The sequence below is a fragment of the Equus quagga genome, chromosome 8, assembly GCF_021613505.1.
Source record: "Equus quagga isolate Etosha38 chromosome 8, UCLA_HA_Equagga_1.0, whole genome shotgun sequence".
Classification (NCBI taxonomy): domain Eukaryota; kingdom Metazoa; phylum Chordata; class Mammalia; order Perissodactyla; family Equidae; genus Equus; species Equus quagga.
This window is the reverse complement of record NC_060274.1, coordinates 108,686,914-108,703,166: the sequence shown is the minus strand read 5'-3', so window position 1 is coordinate 108,703,166 and position 16,253 is coordinate 108,686,914. Positions and strand designations below refer to the sequence as shown.

The 16,253-nt window shown below is 44.8% G+C and overlaps 2 protein-coding genes across 12 annotated transcripts in view; both read right to left on the bottom strand.

Moving 5' to 3' along the window:
- Nucleotides 1–5,674, bottom strand: part of STRIP2 (striatin interacting protein 2) — a 43,616-nt gene extending 37,942 nt beyond the window's left edge. Inside the window, exons 1-2 of the mRNA XM_046669300.1 lie at nt 5,536–5,674; nt 187–256 (exon numbers count right to left, since the gene is read on the bottom strand). Coding sequence (XP_046525256.1) covers nt 187–256; nt 5,536–5,658 — 193 coding nt within the window. The 5' untranslated portion in view covers nt 5,659–5,674. The remainder of the gene's footprint in view (nt 1–186; nt 257–5,535) is intronic.
- Nucleotides 5,675–9,432: 3,758 nt separating this feature from the next.
- Nucleotides 9,433–16,253, bottom strand: part of AHCYL2 (adenosylhomocysteinase like 2) — a 167,894-nt gene continuing 161,073 nt past the window's right edge. For all 11 annotated transcript variants that reach the window (XM_046669301.1, XM_046669304.1, XM_046669302.1 and 8 more), the window contains 4 exons: nt 15,151–15,219; nt 14,949–15,027; nt 13,136–13,256; nt 9,433–12,486 (listed from right to left, as the gene is read on the bottom strand). In XM_046669301.1, coding sequence (XP_046525257.1) covers nt 12,480–12,486; nt 13,136–13,256; nt 14,949–15,027; nt 15,151–15,219 — 276 coding nt within the window. In that variant the 3' untranslated portion in view covers nt 9,433–12,479. The remainder of the gene's footprint in view (nt 12,487–13,135; nt 13,257–14,948; nt 15,028–15,150; nt 15,220–16,253) is intronic.

The following is a 16,253-nucleotide window of genomic DNA, read 5'->3' as shown; positions in this document are numbered from 1 at the left end:
CAGAAAGACAGAATGGAGAAGACCACAGCTGAGGGATGGTTCACAGAAAGAAATGTCAAAGCAAACAAAGAGATATTTACCACTGGAGAGTGGAGAAAAGAAGGAATGTGGAGAACAGACAAGCTGCCTTCCCTCTCCTCCTGGCCATCCTTCCACTCTCCAAAGATGCATCTACCTCATTCATACCTGATAACTCTGCTGCATGCCCATCTGAATCTCCATACTCAAATTCCAGAGTGGGACAGTCCACAGAGCCCTGTAATGGAGAAATCTTTGTGGTAACTTGGGAAAAAGGTTGACAAAAAAAAATTATACTGTCATTTCATCTCTTCCTCTCTTGGAGGCCAAGGTTAGACTAGGCAGGCAGCTAGGAGAGTCCCATCTGGGCCTTTCATCCAAGAAGTACCCTCCTCCAAGCCAAAATTTGAGGCTCAGGGCAGGGCAGGACTGAATATTCCTATATAGAATCAGAAACTCTGGGTAAAGGGCCAGGATGGTGAACAGACATAAAAGCTACAATCTATGCCCATATCTGATCTATATAAACACAGACCAGAAAAGCATCTAGTTAATCTCTAGTAAAATGAGATGGACAAAAATAAAAGAGGTGAACTGGATTCTAACTTCAGCTCTGTCATTAACCCACTGTATGATTTTGGGAAAATCTCATTCTGTGGATCCTAGTTCCTCATCTATAAAAAGAGGTCCTTCAGCTCTGATGTTTCACAACTTTAGGACTGTCAAATAAGGTATCATTTCTACTCTAAGTTGTATTAAAGTCTAGATTTCCTATGATATTGTATGTATAAATTCATAATCCCATTAAAAAATATTTTTAGTATAACCCCACTCCCTAACCTCTTCAAGCATTTTAGGGTATTTTCTACCAGTATATATTAATATATATTTATTTTTAAAAATTTGAATCTCAGCTCTGTCACATATTATGTGATCTTGAGCAAGTTATTTAACCTTTCTGTGCCTTGGTATGGTATAAAAAACATATTTGGTCTTTGCCTCCACCCCATACCTCTTCTTCCTAGCACAGAGCTTCTAAAACCTTTGGAATTTCCTAAGTGACAGGGGTCTGTTATTCATAATAAGTCCCTCTCAACTATACTTGAGTTTATGCTAATGGGGTGACAGTGTGAGCCTTTAGAGTTTCAAAGTGGGGGCTGGCCCCACACTCAAGGAAGGGAGGCGGCTGGAGATTGAGTTCAATAATGTGGCCAATGGTGTAATCAACCATGCCTAGGTAATGAAACTTCATATAAAAACTCTGAAAAATGAGGTTTGGGCACACCAACGTGCTCGGAGAGTGATAAACCAGAGAGGGTATGGAAGCTCTGTACCACCCCACCCCCACAGCTTGTCCTATGCCTCTCTTCATCTGGTTGTTCCTGAGTTGTATCCTTTATAATAAAATTATAACCATAAGTATAGCACTTTTCTAAGTTCTGTGAGTTGTTCTAAGCGAATTATCGAACCTGAGGTGGGGATCATGGTAACCCCCAAATTTGAAGTGGCCAGGCAGAAGTGCAAGTAGCTTGAGGACCCCACTTGTGGCTGGTGTTGAAGAGGGGGCAGTCTTGTGGGACTGAGTCCTTAACTTGTGGGGTTTGTGCTAACTACAGGTAGTGTCAGAACCGAAATGAATTGGTGTTAACGAACTGTTGACATGCTCAGTTATCTAATCTGTAAAATAAGGATAATTCATACAGTCATTGTAAGGACTAAATGAGTTAATATAAGAAAAGCACCTAGCACACCACCCAGCATTTGGTAGCACTATGTAGGTGGTTACTCAGAATTTTACTTACAATTTTTTTTTTTTGAGGAAGATTAGCCCTCACCTAACATCAGCCACCAATCCTCCTCTTTTTACTGAGGAAGACTGGCCCTGAGCTAACATCTGTGTCCCCCTCCTTCTACTTTATCTGTGGGATGCCTGCCACAGCATGGCTTGCCAAGCGGTGCCATGTCCGCATCAGGGATCCAAACCTGCGAACCCTGGGCTGCCGAAGCAGACCATGCACACTTAACCACTGTGCCACCAGGCCAGGCCCTCAACTTACAATTTTAATATTAGATTATAAAGGCATTTTCTTATATTATTACGATATCACTTTAAACAACTAAGTGGACAAATTTCTATTGGTTTACTTAACCAGTTCTCTACTGTTGAACATTTACGTTGTTTTTAATTTTTCTTTACTGTATGCATGAAGCTGTAATACACTTAAAAAGTTTTTAATATTTAGGATCATTTCTAAGGATAGATTCTTATTAACAGAATTAATGCATCAAATCTTATTAATATTTACATAGTTCCTTGTATATGACAAGTTGTTTTCCAAAACCACTTTATCAATTTATACTACCAAGGCAAATCATGTTTAAATCCACTATAGCAAAGATTTTCAAACTTCTGGATTACACAGACTGGTAAGAAAAAAGAAAAGGTGGAGGGTGGGGAATGACATAAGGTTATTAGTGTTTTACTCTGATAAGTAGATTTAAAAAACCTTTTTTAAAAAAATATATTTCAGGGCTGATCCAGCGGCACAGCAGTTAAGTTTGCATGTTCCACTTCGGCCGCCCGGGGTTCGCCTGTTCAGATCCCGGGTGTGGACATGGCACCACGTGGCAAGCCATGCTGTGGTGGGCATCCCACAGATAAAGTAGAGGAAGATGGGCACGGATGTTAGCTCAGGGCCAGTCTTCCTCAGCAAAAAGAGGAGGATTGGCAGCAGATGTTAGCTCAGGGCTAATCTTGCTCAAAAAAAAAGAAAAAAGGAAATTAAAAAAGTCATTAAAAGCAGTGTTTTTCAAACTTTTTTGACTGTAAATCAAAGTATATCTAAAGTTTACATCCTGTCCCAACACACACACACACACAAACTGGAAAAAAAGTTTAACAAAATAATATTCACCATTATTATATACGATGCACTGATATTTTCTATACTATTTCTTAAAAAAAGAGTTGATCTCAACTCACAGGTTACCCTCTACAGTTTGAAAAACACTGTTTTAAATCGCATACATCCTTTAAATTTAATGTATTGAACTACATTTTATGAAAAACTCACTTCAATGCCCAGAATTTTCCTCATTTTGCTACAAACCAATTAAAATTTTGTCAAGGACTTTGGGAACCAATTAAACCAGGGGATCTGGCTGAAAGAGGCTGGAGGTGAATCCTTTCATTAGGGTAAGAATCTTTTTATTAAGCAAACAATTATTCTCTCATTTCCTTTTTAGGCTGGAAAGTTACTACGCTAAACCATTGGGAGAGGGTAGTTCAAAAGAGCCCCTATAAACACAGTGATGTACGAGGAGGCTCTCTTGACTTGTGCCAACAGTAATTCTCTTCCAGTAATTCTTTAGAAGCCGTAGAGAGGAAAGAAAATCATCTCCCCTGAGGACTGTCATCCACAGGAAAGCAAAAGGGAGGGAGGGAAGGAAAAGCAGGTAGTCATCTGAGTCTGGCACCTGGGTGCTATGGTGGTAGGGGACGTGCTGACAGGTAAAAGTAGCTCTCCTGCTGCAGGAAGGTGGAGGGAAGCTAATCTCTCCAGCCAGCCTTTAGGCAGGTGATGGGCCCAGATGGAGAGGATCGCTGCAGTTGTTCATTTATTTCCAAGCAGGAAATGCAGCTGCAGACAATCAGGAGGTAAACTGCAGTGCTGGTGGAAAGCTCTGAGCCTCCGGATACTGAACTCACTGTCAAAAGTAAAGTACAATCAGAGCTTTTTCCTGAAGGAAGACTTGATAGGTAGGGAAAAGGCCTCCTACTTCTGGAGTTTTAATTCCCCTACAGAACATATCATTCTGAAATTATTTTATTTACTCGCATATACGCTGTCTCTCCACCCTAACTAGAATGTTACCTCCACAAGGTAAAGACCTTGTCCTGTTCACTGCTATACCCCTAGCACCTAAAACAGTGCCGGGCATAGAGAAAGGACCCAATAATTGTTATATTAACGAAGCAGTCATTCCCCTGGCCCCCAAAAACAACATTTGAGCAAGAACAACGTCCCTATGGGGGAAGAAGGCATAGGGTGCCCTAAAAGGCCAGACTCACACTGAGGCAGGGAGGGACGTGAGGCGGTGAATAGAACCCTCAGCTAGCATGACAGGAGTGCTGAGCTCTGCCTCTGAAAGGTGGTGCGACTTTGGGCCAGTCTTTTCACCTCCTCCACTTCTCCTCTTTTAAAAAACGGGATGGATTCCTACTCGTTTGTATCAAAATGGCAAGCATACACGAGATCCCTTTGGAAACTGTGAAATAGTATTCAAACGGTAAACTGTGCACTGGGAGCCTAAGACCTGCCTTCTAGTACCAGCTCTGCCCCTTGATGATGATGATGATACAGAACTAACAGCCACCGGGTATTGACCAATTACACGCACTGTGCCTGCACTGAATTAAACATTTTACACTGACCTTGTCCCAACCTTCTGAGGCAGGTAGTGTTAACCTCATTTTACAGACGAAAAAACTGGAGCTCAGAGAGGTTTGGCAATTTGCCAAAAGTCACAGAGCGCAAATGGTAGGTAGGCCTATGACTCAAAACCCGGTCTGAGTGACCTCAAAGCTTTGTGCTCCCGGCCACCATGCCAGCGGCATGATATCGGGTGAGCTACCTCCGTCTCTTACTTCTGTCAAAGAACAGGGCTAAAACCAGATGATCTCCACAGACCCTTCCAGACCGGACATTTTGTGGTCTGTTCTGATCGCGCTCAGAGCCACATCTACTCTTGGCTGGTTGGTGGAAACGGGCTGGATGCGGGGGTGGGGGAGTGATAATTCACCCCCTTCACCTTCCTTGTTAGGACTTCTTTTCAAAAGAAGAGGCGGCGGCCCGAACCTTCACACTCCCGCCCGCGGGGCTGCATCCTGGCACAGCCGCATCCACTCCCGCCTGCACCGCCCCAGCCCGAACCCCGTCTATGAACCCGCACAGGTAGGGGTCCTGATGGCCGCGGAAGGCGCTCCCGAAACGACCGGCCGACTCACCGGCGCGCCGGCCGGGCAGGAGTCACGCGGCACGTCCGGATGCCCCGCTGGCCGCGGGGGGCGCGGGCGGGCGCTGCCCCCACGCCGGGCCTCGTCCCCGCGGCCGGGCTCCGGCCTCCTACCTCTCAGGCCGGTGCCTCAACCTCCCCGCGCCTGTTTCCTCCTCTGAAAATCGGAGACGCGAGTCCCCACTAGAACGGGCTGCAGCGATTAAGAGGCAAACATCTGAAAAGTATCTGGGACGCTCGATCTCGCGCTCCCTTCGCGCCCCTAGAGCGGAGGCCAAAGGGCTAGACAGCCCCCGCCCGCGGCAGGAGATGGGCGGAGACGCGGCACGGGCTGCAGAGCCCAGGTCCAGGCTGCGGCGGACCCCGCAGGGGCCGGCTCCGGGGGGCGGCCCGGGAAGCGCCGGGGGCTCCGGGCGGGGGACGCGGCCGAATCACCTCAGCCGCCGCTTCCCGCCCGCGGGCGTCTCCCGGCACCCCCCCAAAGCTCTCCGGGCTCCTCACCTCCGACTCGCGCCGCTGACTTCTGAACGCTTCCCGGCCCTTAGGCGCCGCCTGCTTCCCTTTGCCGTTGCCGTTGCCATTGGCGGGCGGGCTCCCGGCCCCGGGCGCCGCGGGGTCCTCCATGCAGCCCGGCTCAGCGGTTGCCCTCAGCCGCTCCGCGCTCTCTGTCCCGGGCGACCCAGCCGCGGCGCGCCGGGAGCCGGGCCCCGCCCCCTCCACAGCTATTGGCTGCGACCGCTGCCCGCAGCCCCGCCCCACGGCGCGATTGGCGGTTCGACCGCTCCGAGCGGGACTAGGAGGAGGTGGGGCTCATTCAAGGGATTTTTTTTCTTTCTTTCTTTCCTTTTTTTTTTTTCCTAAGCACTGCGGCGTTGCTGGTAGCAGTATCCTCTTGGGTTGGCTATCCGCTCCACCTCCCGAATTCTGGGCTTTGAACTCAGGCGGGTTATCGATTTGCTTCTCACTCGGTGTGCCTCAGCCCTCACCCCCTCCTAAACAGCGACCTTTTCGGGGACCTCTCTCTCGGCCTCCTGCTCCACTGCAGTCTCCGTTTCCCCTTTACCACAGACCTCCATCCCCGCTCCTGCAGCGAAGGGATGGCACCACCGGGGGGCCAGGCACACCGCAGGAAACGAGGGACTCGCTGTCTCTGAAAGCTGTGATTTCTGAAGAGAATTCATCCCTCGCGGAATGAGGGCTTGGCTGGGAGACTGGGGGTTGAGAGGTGGGGTGGGGCGTTTTTATTTCTCTGAGACTGCTGGTGCCCTTCAGGGCTGCTCCTAGTCATCTGCCTTTCTCTGCTGGAGGGGGGCACCTTCCTCATGGTGGGAGCTAGAGAGTAAATGTTGAATGGAGGGCAAGTCCCCAACCCACCTGCTCCACAGTCCGTTCCTTCATTCCTCTAAAGATCCTTCCTAAGGGCTCAGCGTTACCTGGGGCAAACGAGCCTGTGTGGTCTGCCCGCTCCGGAATTTATCTCAAAAACAGTGTACAGTAAATATTTAGGCAGTCTGGGTTGGTAATAGAAGCCCCAAACAAGCAGCCTGAGGGGAGTGAGGGACCAAATGGGTAGGAGCGGGGGAATAATGTTGAACTGCTACTTTGTTCCAGGCATTGCACTAGACACTTTCCAGATATCCTACCATACCTCTCTCTGACAGGTTGTTTTCACTAATCCAATATTACTGCAGAGGAAACCAGGACGCACAGAGAGATTCATTACTCCTTCCAGTTCCAGAGGTATCACCTATTTTTCTCAGTGTCTGCATATGCAGTTCTCTCTGGAGAGAACTTTGTTCTTCTCTTGGCTAACCTCTGTTCTTCCTTAAAGATTATATTTAGTCATCACGTCCTCCTCCAGAAAGCCTTCCTTTTGATCCTCCTTAACCTACTCCCACAACCACAACCTAACCCACAACCACAACCCAACCCATAACCACAAGGTGTGTTGGCATCATGTCAAGTCTGCCTGGATCCAAAATTCTTATATTTTCTACTATATCCCCAAAGTTGGAGGCCCAAAGGAATTACTACCCCTTTCTAAATCTTAGGAACACCTCTGTCCCTTTCTTAACCATCTCTCTCCCTCACACTTTCCTCTGCTAGTCTGTAGGTGACAGATCAAGACGGAGTTGAGAGAGAGAGAGGGAGAGGGCACTCCTTAAAGCTTTCTGAGTTCCTTTCTCTCCCTGATTCCCAACATCTCCTTATTGTACCCACCCACCATTTTCCCTTTTCTCTCCCATTCCCATTCCCACCACCCAACCTGGAAATATGCTCCTTGAAAGCAGGGCCAAGTTTTGTTCATTTTTGTACACCCTTATGTATATATATTTAAAACAGAGTTTCTGTACTATTGACTGAAAAATAATTTGTTGTAGGGGGTTGTCTTGCGTGTTGTAGGATGTTTAGTAGAATTCATGGCCTCTCCTCACCAGATGCCAGTAGTACTCTCGCCCTAGTTGTGACAACCAAAAATGTCTCCAGATATTGCAAAATGTCCCCTGGGGGGGCAAAATCTTCTGGAGTTGAGAGCCACTATTTTAAGAGAATTGAATTGATATGAATTTCCAAGAAAGTTCCTGGCTCAAGGCCTAAACTATTTGATTTTGGAACTTTTTTCAGGGTATAATTTGTTAAACTCTTAAAGATTCATACTCTACTTTAAAATTCACAACCCACGCCTAGCTCATCACTGCTTCAGTGTGGTAAACCTGCCACAGCACAGCCTATTGGGGTTTCTTAATAAAAGAATTAATTATTCTACCTCCCCTCTTCCCAATACCTCTCCTCCTAAGCAGGCAGAGCCCTAGAATTGACTGGCCCAGAAATTCATATTTTCTTTTGTAAGCCTAGGCAATCATCAGGCTCCCCAACAGTGGTGGCAGACAGGAGTGGCCAGTTTTGTTCCTTTTCCAGCCTATCCCTAGGGCAAAGAGAGCAGAGCGATCTTCAACTGGGAGTAGGCTTGAGGACAGCTCTCAAGTCCTCTCTGGCCTCGATGTAAAGCCAATTGCTGAGCCTAGAGCTCCATCTGGCTTCACTTTCAGAGAAGCAGTTTGAAAAATTGGTGTTATGGAGATTGCAAAGAATCAACATGAGGAGAGATCTCAATCCCAGCAGAATGGGAGACAGTAAAAATCAGACATCTATCTGCTCAGTATAGGCTTCAACTTTCAGAGCTTGTCATAAGGAAGAAGATACTTGGAAACAACTCCTGGAAGATGTAACAATAAACCACAGATTAACTGAAAACTTTGAAACTACAGGCCATGGAGTTGGCACACAATTTCTTTGAGCTTATTTGTAAACAAGAAGTGACAGTCATCAATACTATTGACTACAGAGGCACCCATAAATATACCTGGGAGCTAATTAGTCAGGGCTGGTCTACAAGTTTTTCCATTTTGCAGAGATGGCTCCAGTGCTGAGCCTACACTACCTACACCACCACTTTCCCTTGTCCCAAAACTCAGGTATTCTGAAGCTGCTGGTAGAGGACTGGAGGTATAAATAGGTATAGTTACAAGGACCGAACATCCCTTTTCCCCCATAAGTACTCTACTTAAACCACAGTCAGATAGATGATTAAGTAGATAGTAACTGGTATGGAGACAGCTTAACAATAAGATGCAGGAAGCCTTAAAATACCTAGTTTTCAAGGATATTGGGCAGCCAGAATAATGTAGTAGAAACAGGGTAGAACACCCCTCTCTCTGCACCCAGGGCACATGTGTGTGTAATGAGGCCATGGAGGCTGTAGGGCCCTACACTGAGACAAGGAATTGTCTCACTTCTTTGTTGCATCTTGCCTACAGATGTAGAACTAGTTCAGGTCGTCAACTAAAGAAAGCGGCTATCAGAAAGCTACTAAAAAATGGTTATTCTCGTAGTAGTTGAGAAGGAACAGGCAGTTGAACACGTCCTCTGGTTACCGATTTAGTCAGGCAAAACCTGACAAATCTCTGCAATTCATTTCTTTCTTCTCTTTGGTTGGATGTAGTCAGGCCCTGGGTTTTGGGTCCTTTGATAGCAAAACATAGCTTCCTGTGCTCCCCAGTTAAGGGCAGCACACAGAGGGCTTGGGGGACCTAAAAACAGGCTTTAGTTTCTCTGCCTTAAACCTATACTTCTCAACTCCCCAGGGTGGTGGTTCTGAGAAAGCAGATTCTTTACCCACATAACTGGTGGGTGGGGGAGGGGGGGATATTTATTAGTGGAATGGCCCACCATGGAATAAGGATCTCAAGGCTAAAGCCACTCAAACATGCCTATTAGCAATTACTTCAGCTTTTCACATCCTTGCCCTGCAGCAGGCTCTTCGGCCTGTTGCCCAGAAACCTCTCTCATCTCTGGATTCCTAGTTAACAGAAGCAAGGAATAATGTCAAGACAAGAATCCATTTTAAGAATATTTTATTTATCTTTTGAGATTACATAGTCATTATTGCTGATCTAACCAATCACTTAGACATAAAGATTTCCAAGAACCTCTCAGAAATGGTGATCCTTAGAGGTTTTATTTCCTTTCAATAAGATGACAATGAGAACTAGATTTATTTATATATATATATATGTGTATGTATATATATAGTTTAGAACTTGTCCACATATAATTTGCTGGTGTTGCCTATTTTCTTTCCATAATTTTCCTTTATTAAAAAAGCTTAATGCAACAATGCATTTTGATTTCTTTTTTAAAACCATGACACAGTTAGTTAATTTTGAAAAACCACAGGAGCAGCAATTTCAGATCTGTTCAGAGAAAAGCCAAGAGGCAAAAAAGCTTTGCAGGAGTATGTGGCCCTGGGGAGCCGTGCTCATAGGGGAGGGTAGGAGGGCAGAAGGAAGGCAGACCAGATCTCTTTTTTTTTTTTTACTGAGAAAAAGAAAACTGAGTATTTCCATTAAGAAGGCAAAAAGACCTTGAAAACTAGCACAAATTCATTGTAGAGAAAATGGTAAGTATCCTCACAGGCCAGGGTCACATACAAAGAGATAATCAGTATTCTTCCTCATGCTTCTAGACACATAGGATGCATCTAAGGTGAGAGCTTAAGGAAAGAAGACACATTTGTTGTGATTCCAAGGATAGAGGGAATAATGACCAAATTCCAACACTAAGGTAGAACCCAAATACTCAGGAGACCTGGGCCTCCTTGTTCTTAATGGTTGATGACACAGGGCCCCCAGAGAGAAAGGAAGAGAGATCATCTGAAACTCAGAGGCAAATACCTCACCATGGGTAGCAACACTGGAAATCTAATCTAGAAGCCCAATGTGGCTCCTTTTTTATTTGGAATAGGTCTCTTCACTATAGCAAGGCAGAATGTGCACTGTCAGGATAAGCACATAGTAAGCTCCATAGAGAGCCAGGCTTTTCTGAGAAGCAGCAGGTTATGATTTTTGGCCTAAGAATGTAATAGGCTAGAGTCTAGAGATCTGCCTAGTAGACTCTGCTCTGGATATAAAATGAGGTACAAAAATCTGAATCTTTTCCTAAAGGAATCCAATTAGTTAATAAAAAAATTAGAACTGGTTAGGCAAAAGAAAGAACTGAGTGGCCTAGCAGAATTTTCAGCATTTATGATCTTCTTCATGAAAGCATATAGCCATGTATATGGCACTTTTCCAGTATTTGCTAAGACATAACATATGGCCTCTGAGTAACCAAACTCTATGGGCTGAGCCTATATACTGTATTGAATGAGGCAAATAACCATTTGCCCAAGGTCCATCTCACTACCTCCAAAAGGGAGGTCACTTCCAGACTAGCTCTGAGGGTATATGTGAAGACCAGGGCAAGTTGAAGAAGGTGGCTGGAGGGGAGGAGAATCAGAGTGGGAAGATTACAGTGATCCTGGGTGGTCTGGTGGTTACCTTGAGTCACCTTGGTCTTGACACTTTGAGGCAGACCAGCATACGAAAAAAATGGGAAAACAAACAAACTTGAGAGTGTTAAAGAGGGTTGGCAGGGAGAAAAGGGACTCATTTCATCCAAGATTCCTAGGGCCATTCCAGACTCTAACTCTCAGAGTCAATCTGGTCACAATGGAACCCTTAAGACTAACAGGTCAGTCTCCAAATGAATCCAACTCTCAGGTGGGACATAAAATTTCAGGCTGCTCACATTACTAACTTTTTATAATGTTAGAGTTAAGAAACTACGTGTGAAATATAGAATCCTAAGATGGAAGAGGCCAGAACATAAAAACATATACCAGCAGAGAGGAAAGCCCAAAGACTAAATTGCAGAGACATTAGATCTGAGTTTCATTAATGGCAATGGCCTAAGGAATGAATGTCTAATGAGGTTCAAACTAGTTAAACTAGCTTTGATCATCTGGACACAGTTTACACTGTCATCTCTGTACAGCTTAGCCAGTTAAGCTGCAAAGCCCGTTCCCAGGAGACAGATAAATACATTCCTCTTCTTTAGAGTGTCAAGCTGTGGACCTGAAAGATCTGTCCCATTTCCGAAGCCCTACTGCCCCAAATCCTTTGGAAAGTATATCTTTCCCTGCTCAGTTTCAGAAGTAGTTGTAGGCAATAAGAGGAAGTTTCAGGAAGCAATGTTTCACAATAAGTCCTCCTTTTCTGAGGCAGTTCCAATCTGGAGGGACCTTCCTGGGGAACTATCCAGTTAAATGACAAAGAAGTAAAACTACGGGCCAAAGTGGGGTTGGCCCCCACTTCCTGAGTAGAAGTTAGTTGGGTTAGAAAGACAGCAAAACAAATGCCTGACAAACACCAGAGCTGCTTAGGAAACAACAGAGGCACAATTCCTCTTGGAACCAGAAAGTGTTAAAATAGACATAAATATTTAAGGAGAAGAAAGGAATCCTGGGTAAAGAAAGAGACTCCCAGTAAGCACAAGCACAGCCAAGTTCTTGGTGTAGCTTGCCAAAATCAAAACACTCCTTCCTTCCTAGCCATTTTATAAAGAAGGCAGTGATAGTGATGGTCAAGGCTGGGAACCCAGGCCATGTAAATTTAGTAACTTCCAAAAGGCCTCACCTGTGGAAGGGCCAAAGCTGAGAAAGGCAGCAGATGCTGAAAATTTATTCCAGAAAACCCCAAGGAACAAGGAATCTGGAATCCCTGAACTAACTCCTGAGCTTGGACAAGAGAAAAATGACCATTGCTGAGGATTCAGAGTCAATGAGGAATGTGCAAAAGATGCACTGGGAATTGTTACCCCATTTCTTTCCTTCTTCAGCCTGTCCTCTGTGGCTCTCACAGCCCTCAGAGCAGTAACCACACTCTGGGCCAAGGTGACAGGCACAGGATTCTAGATTTTAATAAATAAATAACCTAACATATAGAGTGAGCACGGCAGGCAGCTGATTAGAGAAGCAGCTTGCTGGGTTCTTTCCCGTATAGGAGTGGAGAAAAGACTTGAGAGTTCTATTCCTTAAAACTTCTTCTGGCTTGAGTTACAGGAACTTAATACCTGGAGGGAAAAAGAAAGACGAGACTGTGATGTTATCAGCTTGTGGGGATGCTGGGACACGAAGGGCCTGCCTAAAGGTGTAACAGGCAGGCAGGGACTTTACTGGAGTGTACGGTGAGGGTAGATAGTTGTGATGCTTTTTCACATCAGTGAAAAAGGCCAGTATTTCTTCATAAAGGGGTAATAATCATTATCAAGAGGGTGAAATGGAGGGGCTGGCCCCGTGGCTGAGTGGTTAAGTTCACGCGCTCCACTGCAGGCAGCCCAGTGTTTCATTGGTTTGAATCCTGGGCGTGGACATGGTACTGCTCATCAAACCACGCTGAGGCAGCGTCCCACGTGCCAAAACTAGAAAGACCCACAATGAAGAATATACAACTATGTACCGGGGGGCTTTGGGGAGAAAAAGGAAAAAAATAAAATCTTTAAAAAAAAAAAAGAGGGTGAAATGGAGAAAGGCAAATTCAGGAAGGGAACACTACTTAATATCTGGAGAAGGTCTCAAGGAGTCCTTTGGGTGTGGTAGTGAGGGGGAGAGGGTTTATTTTTCTGAGTTCATGTAAATATGGTGATGGATGCAAAGACCAATTCCAGTGCAGGAAGCTCTTCACTACCCAGCCTTCCCTATTTTCTGAGGAGCCCAAAGCACCTGTAGTAATTAGGCTTGAAGGGCCCATTCTTGTTGAGTCCCAGATACTTGGCCTGTTCATCTGTCAGCTCTGTCAGGTGGGCATCAAAGGTGGGCAGGTGTAGGCTCGCCACATACTCATCTGGAACAGACCACAGAAGTCCTGCTATAAGCATTCATGCCTCTTGCCTGGCTATTCTTTCCAGGCTAGGCCTTAAAAAGTCAGAAGACGCCGTCCAATTCTTGGAGGTAAATGAAAAATGCTCAACTTTTGCCTATTGGTCCTCAATTCTGAGGAATGGCTGCTTGAGCCTCAAGCCCAGTGCTTTTCAAAGCCATAACATTTCTTCCTCATAAGCCGTTTCAGCCTTGAACCTTTCCTTCTCTTTAGAAAGGTGAGGGAGAAATGAAAGAAGCAATAAGCCTTAGAGTCTAAACGAAAGGATGGGACAGCAGGAGGACTAAAAGATGGGAAGTTCCAGCATTGGTTCTGCCTTGGCCTCTATGCTTGGGGTCACTCAGAAAAACTAACACCTTGGGAAATCTGAAAGAAATGACTAACAAGCATATTACACCATTTGTTTGGCTTTTAGTACCTCAGTTCTTACGGGTTTCTGTTTACATTCTCTTACCTGAATATATACTACTTATTCAGAATTTTATGTTATTTCCTATGTATTTGTTTGCTTTCCCTAACTTCATTATACATCCAGTCAGAATATGCACTGTTCTATTTCTTTTATATCCTTCCAAAGGATATATTAAAGGGAAAATAAGTCAATTTCTAATAGTTGCTATGCATCTAGTGCTAAAGCAAAACAAAATCAGAAGGTGATTTATTCCCTGATCTTTGCCTCAGGAGTTTACAAATGCCCTGTATCAGTTCAGGTGCTGGAGGCAGGTTCTTTAAAAATTTAAGATAGTTTAATGTTTCTCTTATCAGCCAGCCCTGGTGGTGTGGTGGTTCAGATTCGGCGCTCTCATCACCATGGCCTGGTTTCATTTCTCAGGCAGGGACCCACACCACTCAACTGTCGGTTGTTGTACTGTGGCAGCTGTGTGTTGCTAGGATGCTGGAAGCCATGATGCTGGTATTTCAAATACCAGCAGGGTCACCCATGGTAGACAGGTTTCAGTGGGGTTTCCAGACTAAGACAGACTAGAAAGAAGGCCCTGGCCACCCACTTGAAAAAACTGGCCATGAAAACGCTATGAATAGCAGCAGAACATTATCTGATATAGCACTGGAAGATGAGAGGATGGTGCAAAAAGAGAGAAAAGCGTTCTGCTCTGCTGTACACAGGGTCACTAGGAGTCAGAATCTACTCCATGGCACTAACAACAAAATGTTTCTCTTATGCAAAACACCCATATAACTAAACTTTCAAAAGAAGCTAGTCAGAGTCTTTCTTTGGCCTGAAACAATGGGGTCAGAGTTAGAAGATGCAGTCTTGCCTTGTCTGAGAAAAGTTTGGTAGGGGCTATTTAGCAGCCTAGAGTTACATGTCACAAGGTAGGAAATGATTCCTGTCTGTTGGGAGAAGACTTTTTTCTCCTTTGAGATTCTTGCATACAATATACTTTAAGAGAGAAAATCCTTAAAATTCACAGGCAGGTAAACTAAATCACAGCAAAATGTCATGACTTCACAAAAGCAACCCATGTGGAAAACTTGATAAATCAACTGGGAATGGAACCTAGGAATCTTAGCCGCTACTTTACAAGATAAAGACATCTTTTTCTTTCCATAAGAAATATAATGCCCCTAAACTTCATTTAGCCTCTAACTCTGAACTACTTTGGTAAGGATGGTCATGGAAGAATGCATGCTTACCCATTTTCTTGGGCAACAGGTAGACATCCTGCTTATAGCGACCCTCAGGAGCATTGTAAAGCTCTATCAAGGCAAGAGCCTAGAAAAGCAGAGAGATGGATGCTGACATGCCATTCACAGCAGTCTACCCCATTATCAGGTGAAACCCTGATGGTCTAATGACCCTCTCGAGCCCACTGCTTTCCCATTCTGGAGGGCTTACCTGAGTAGTAGCAGTGATTGAGAGCACAAATGTAGGCACTGTGGAGCAGCTTAGGTTCAGCAGACGGCCCTAGAGAGGAAGAGTTAAGACACAAATGGGTTAGGACAAAGACTGGCCTTTGAGAAATGAGGGAAGAGCCCAACTGCCATTTTCCAAACACTTTCCAACTAACATTGATGGAAAAGCAGGTGTTCAATTAATAGGAATTAATTGATTGACATTTAAGTGAAAATATATTCTTGAAAAATTTGATTAAGGTAATAATATAAAAGATCTCTGGGATTATGTAAAAAGGAACAGAGACGGTAATGTGATACTGAGGCTTATGCCAAGGAAGGATATATTTCTCCTCAATTTTATACTTTCTACTGCAGAATACCTTCCTTCTGAGGTATCAGCATTTCTTTGAAAGACTGTCCTAAACAAGGATCTAGTCAAATCCAAGGACAATCTCTCCAGATTGTGAGGGGAGATATTTTTGGACTTAGGAAGCTGTGATGACTTCTGTGCTTCCTCCTCAATTTGGTTCTTCTGAATTCAGGGATAGCCTTTTATTTCTAGTGGGTGCTTCAGAAAGTACAAGAACTAGAAACTATCTCCAATGCCATCCTTTCCTACTTTGTTTTCTAGGAAGCTTGACTACCTTTTTTGCTCAACCATAGTAGCCAAAAACAACTGTGGTCTGTGGTGCTTGCTTTTTTCACCAGTGTTACTAGATGGGACCTCCCAAGGCAACTAGAAATAAGTCACCAGATAGCTGGCTGACATCAAAGCAATTAATGAATATTTAGCAACGTGTCCATCCCCTCCTCGTACACACTACTTTCTTGTGAAGAAATAATTCACTCCCTTTACAGATGCCCTAAAGTACTTGAGAAGGTGAGATAAGGTGAGGAAAGGTGAAGAGAACAGTAAGATACTCAAACATAAATTTAAGGGCCCCTAGATGAACAGTACATCTTTTACTTTTCATATTTCCTTAATTAAAAAAAAAAAAAAAGGGGGGCTGGCCCCGTGGCCGAGTGGTTGAGTTCGCGCGCTCCGCTGCAGGCGGCCCAGTGTTTCGTCGGTTCGAATCCTGGGCGCGGACATGGCACTGCTCA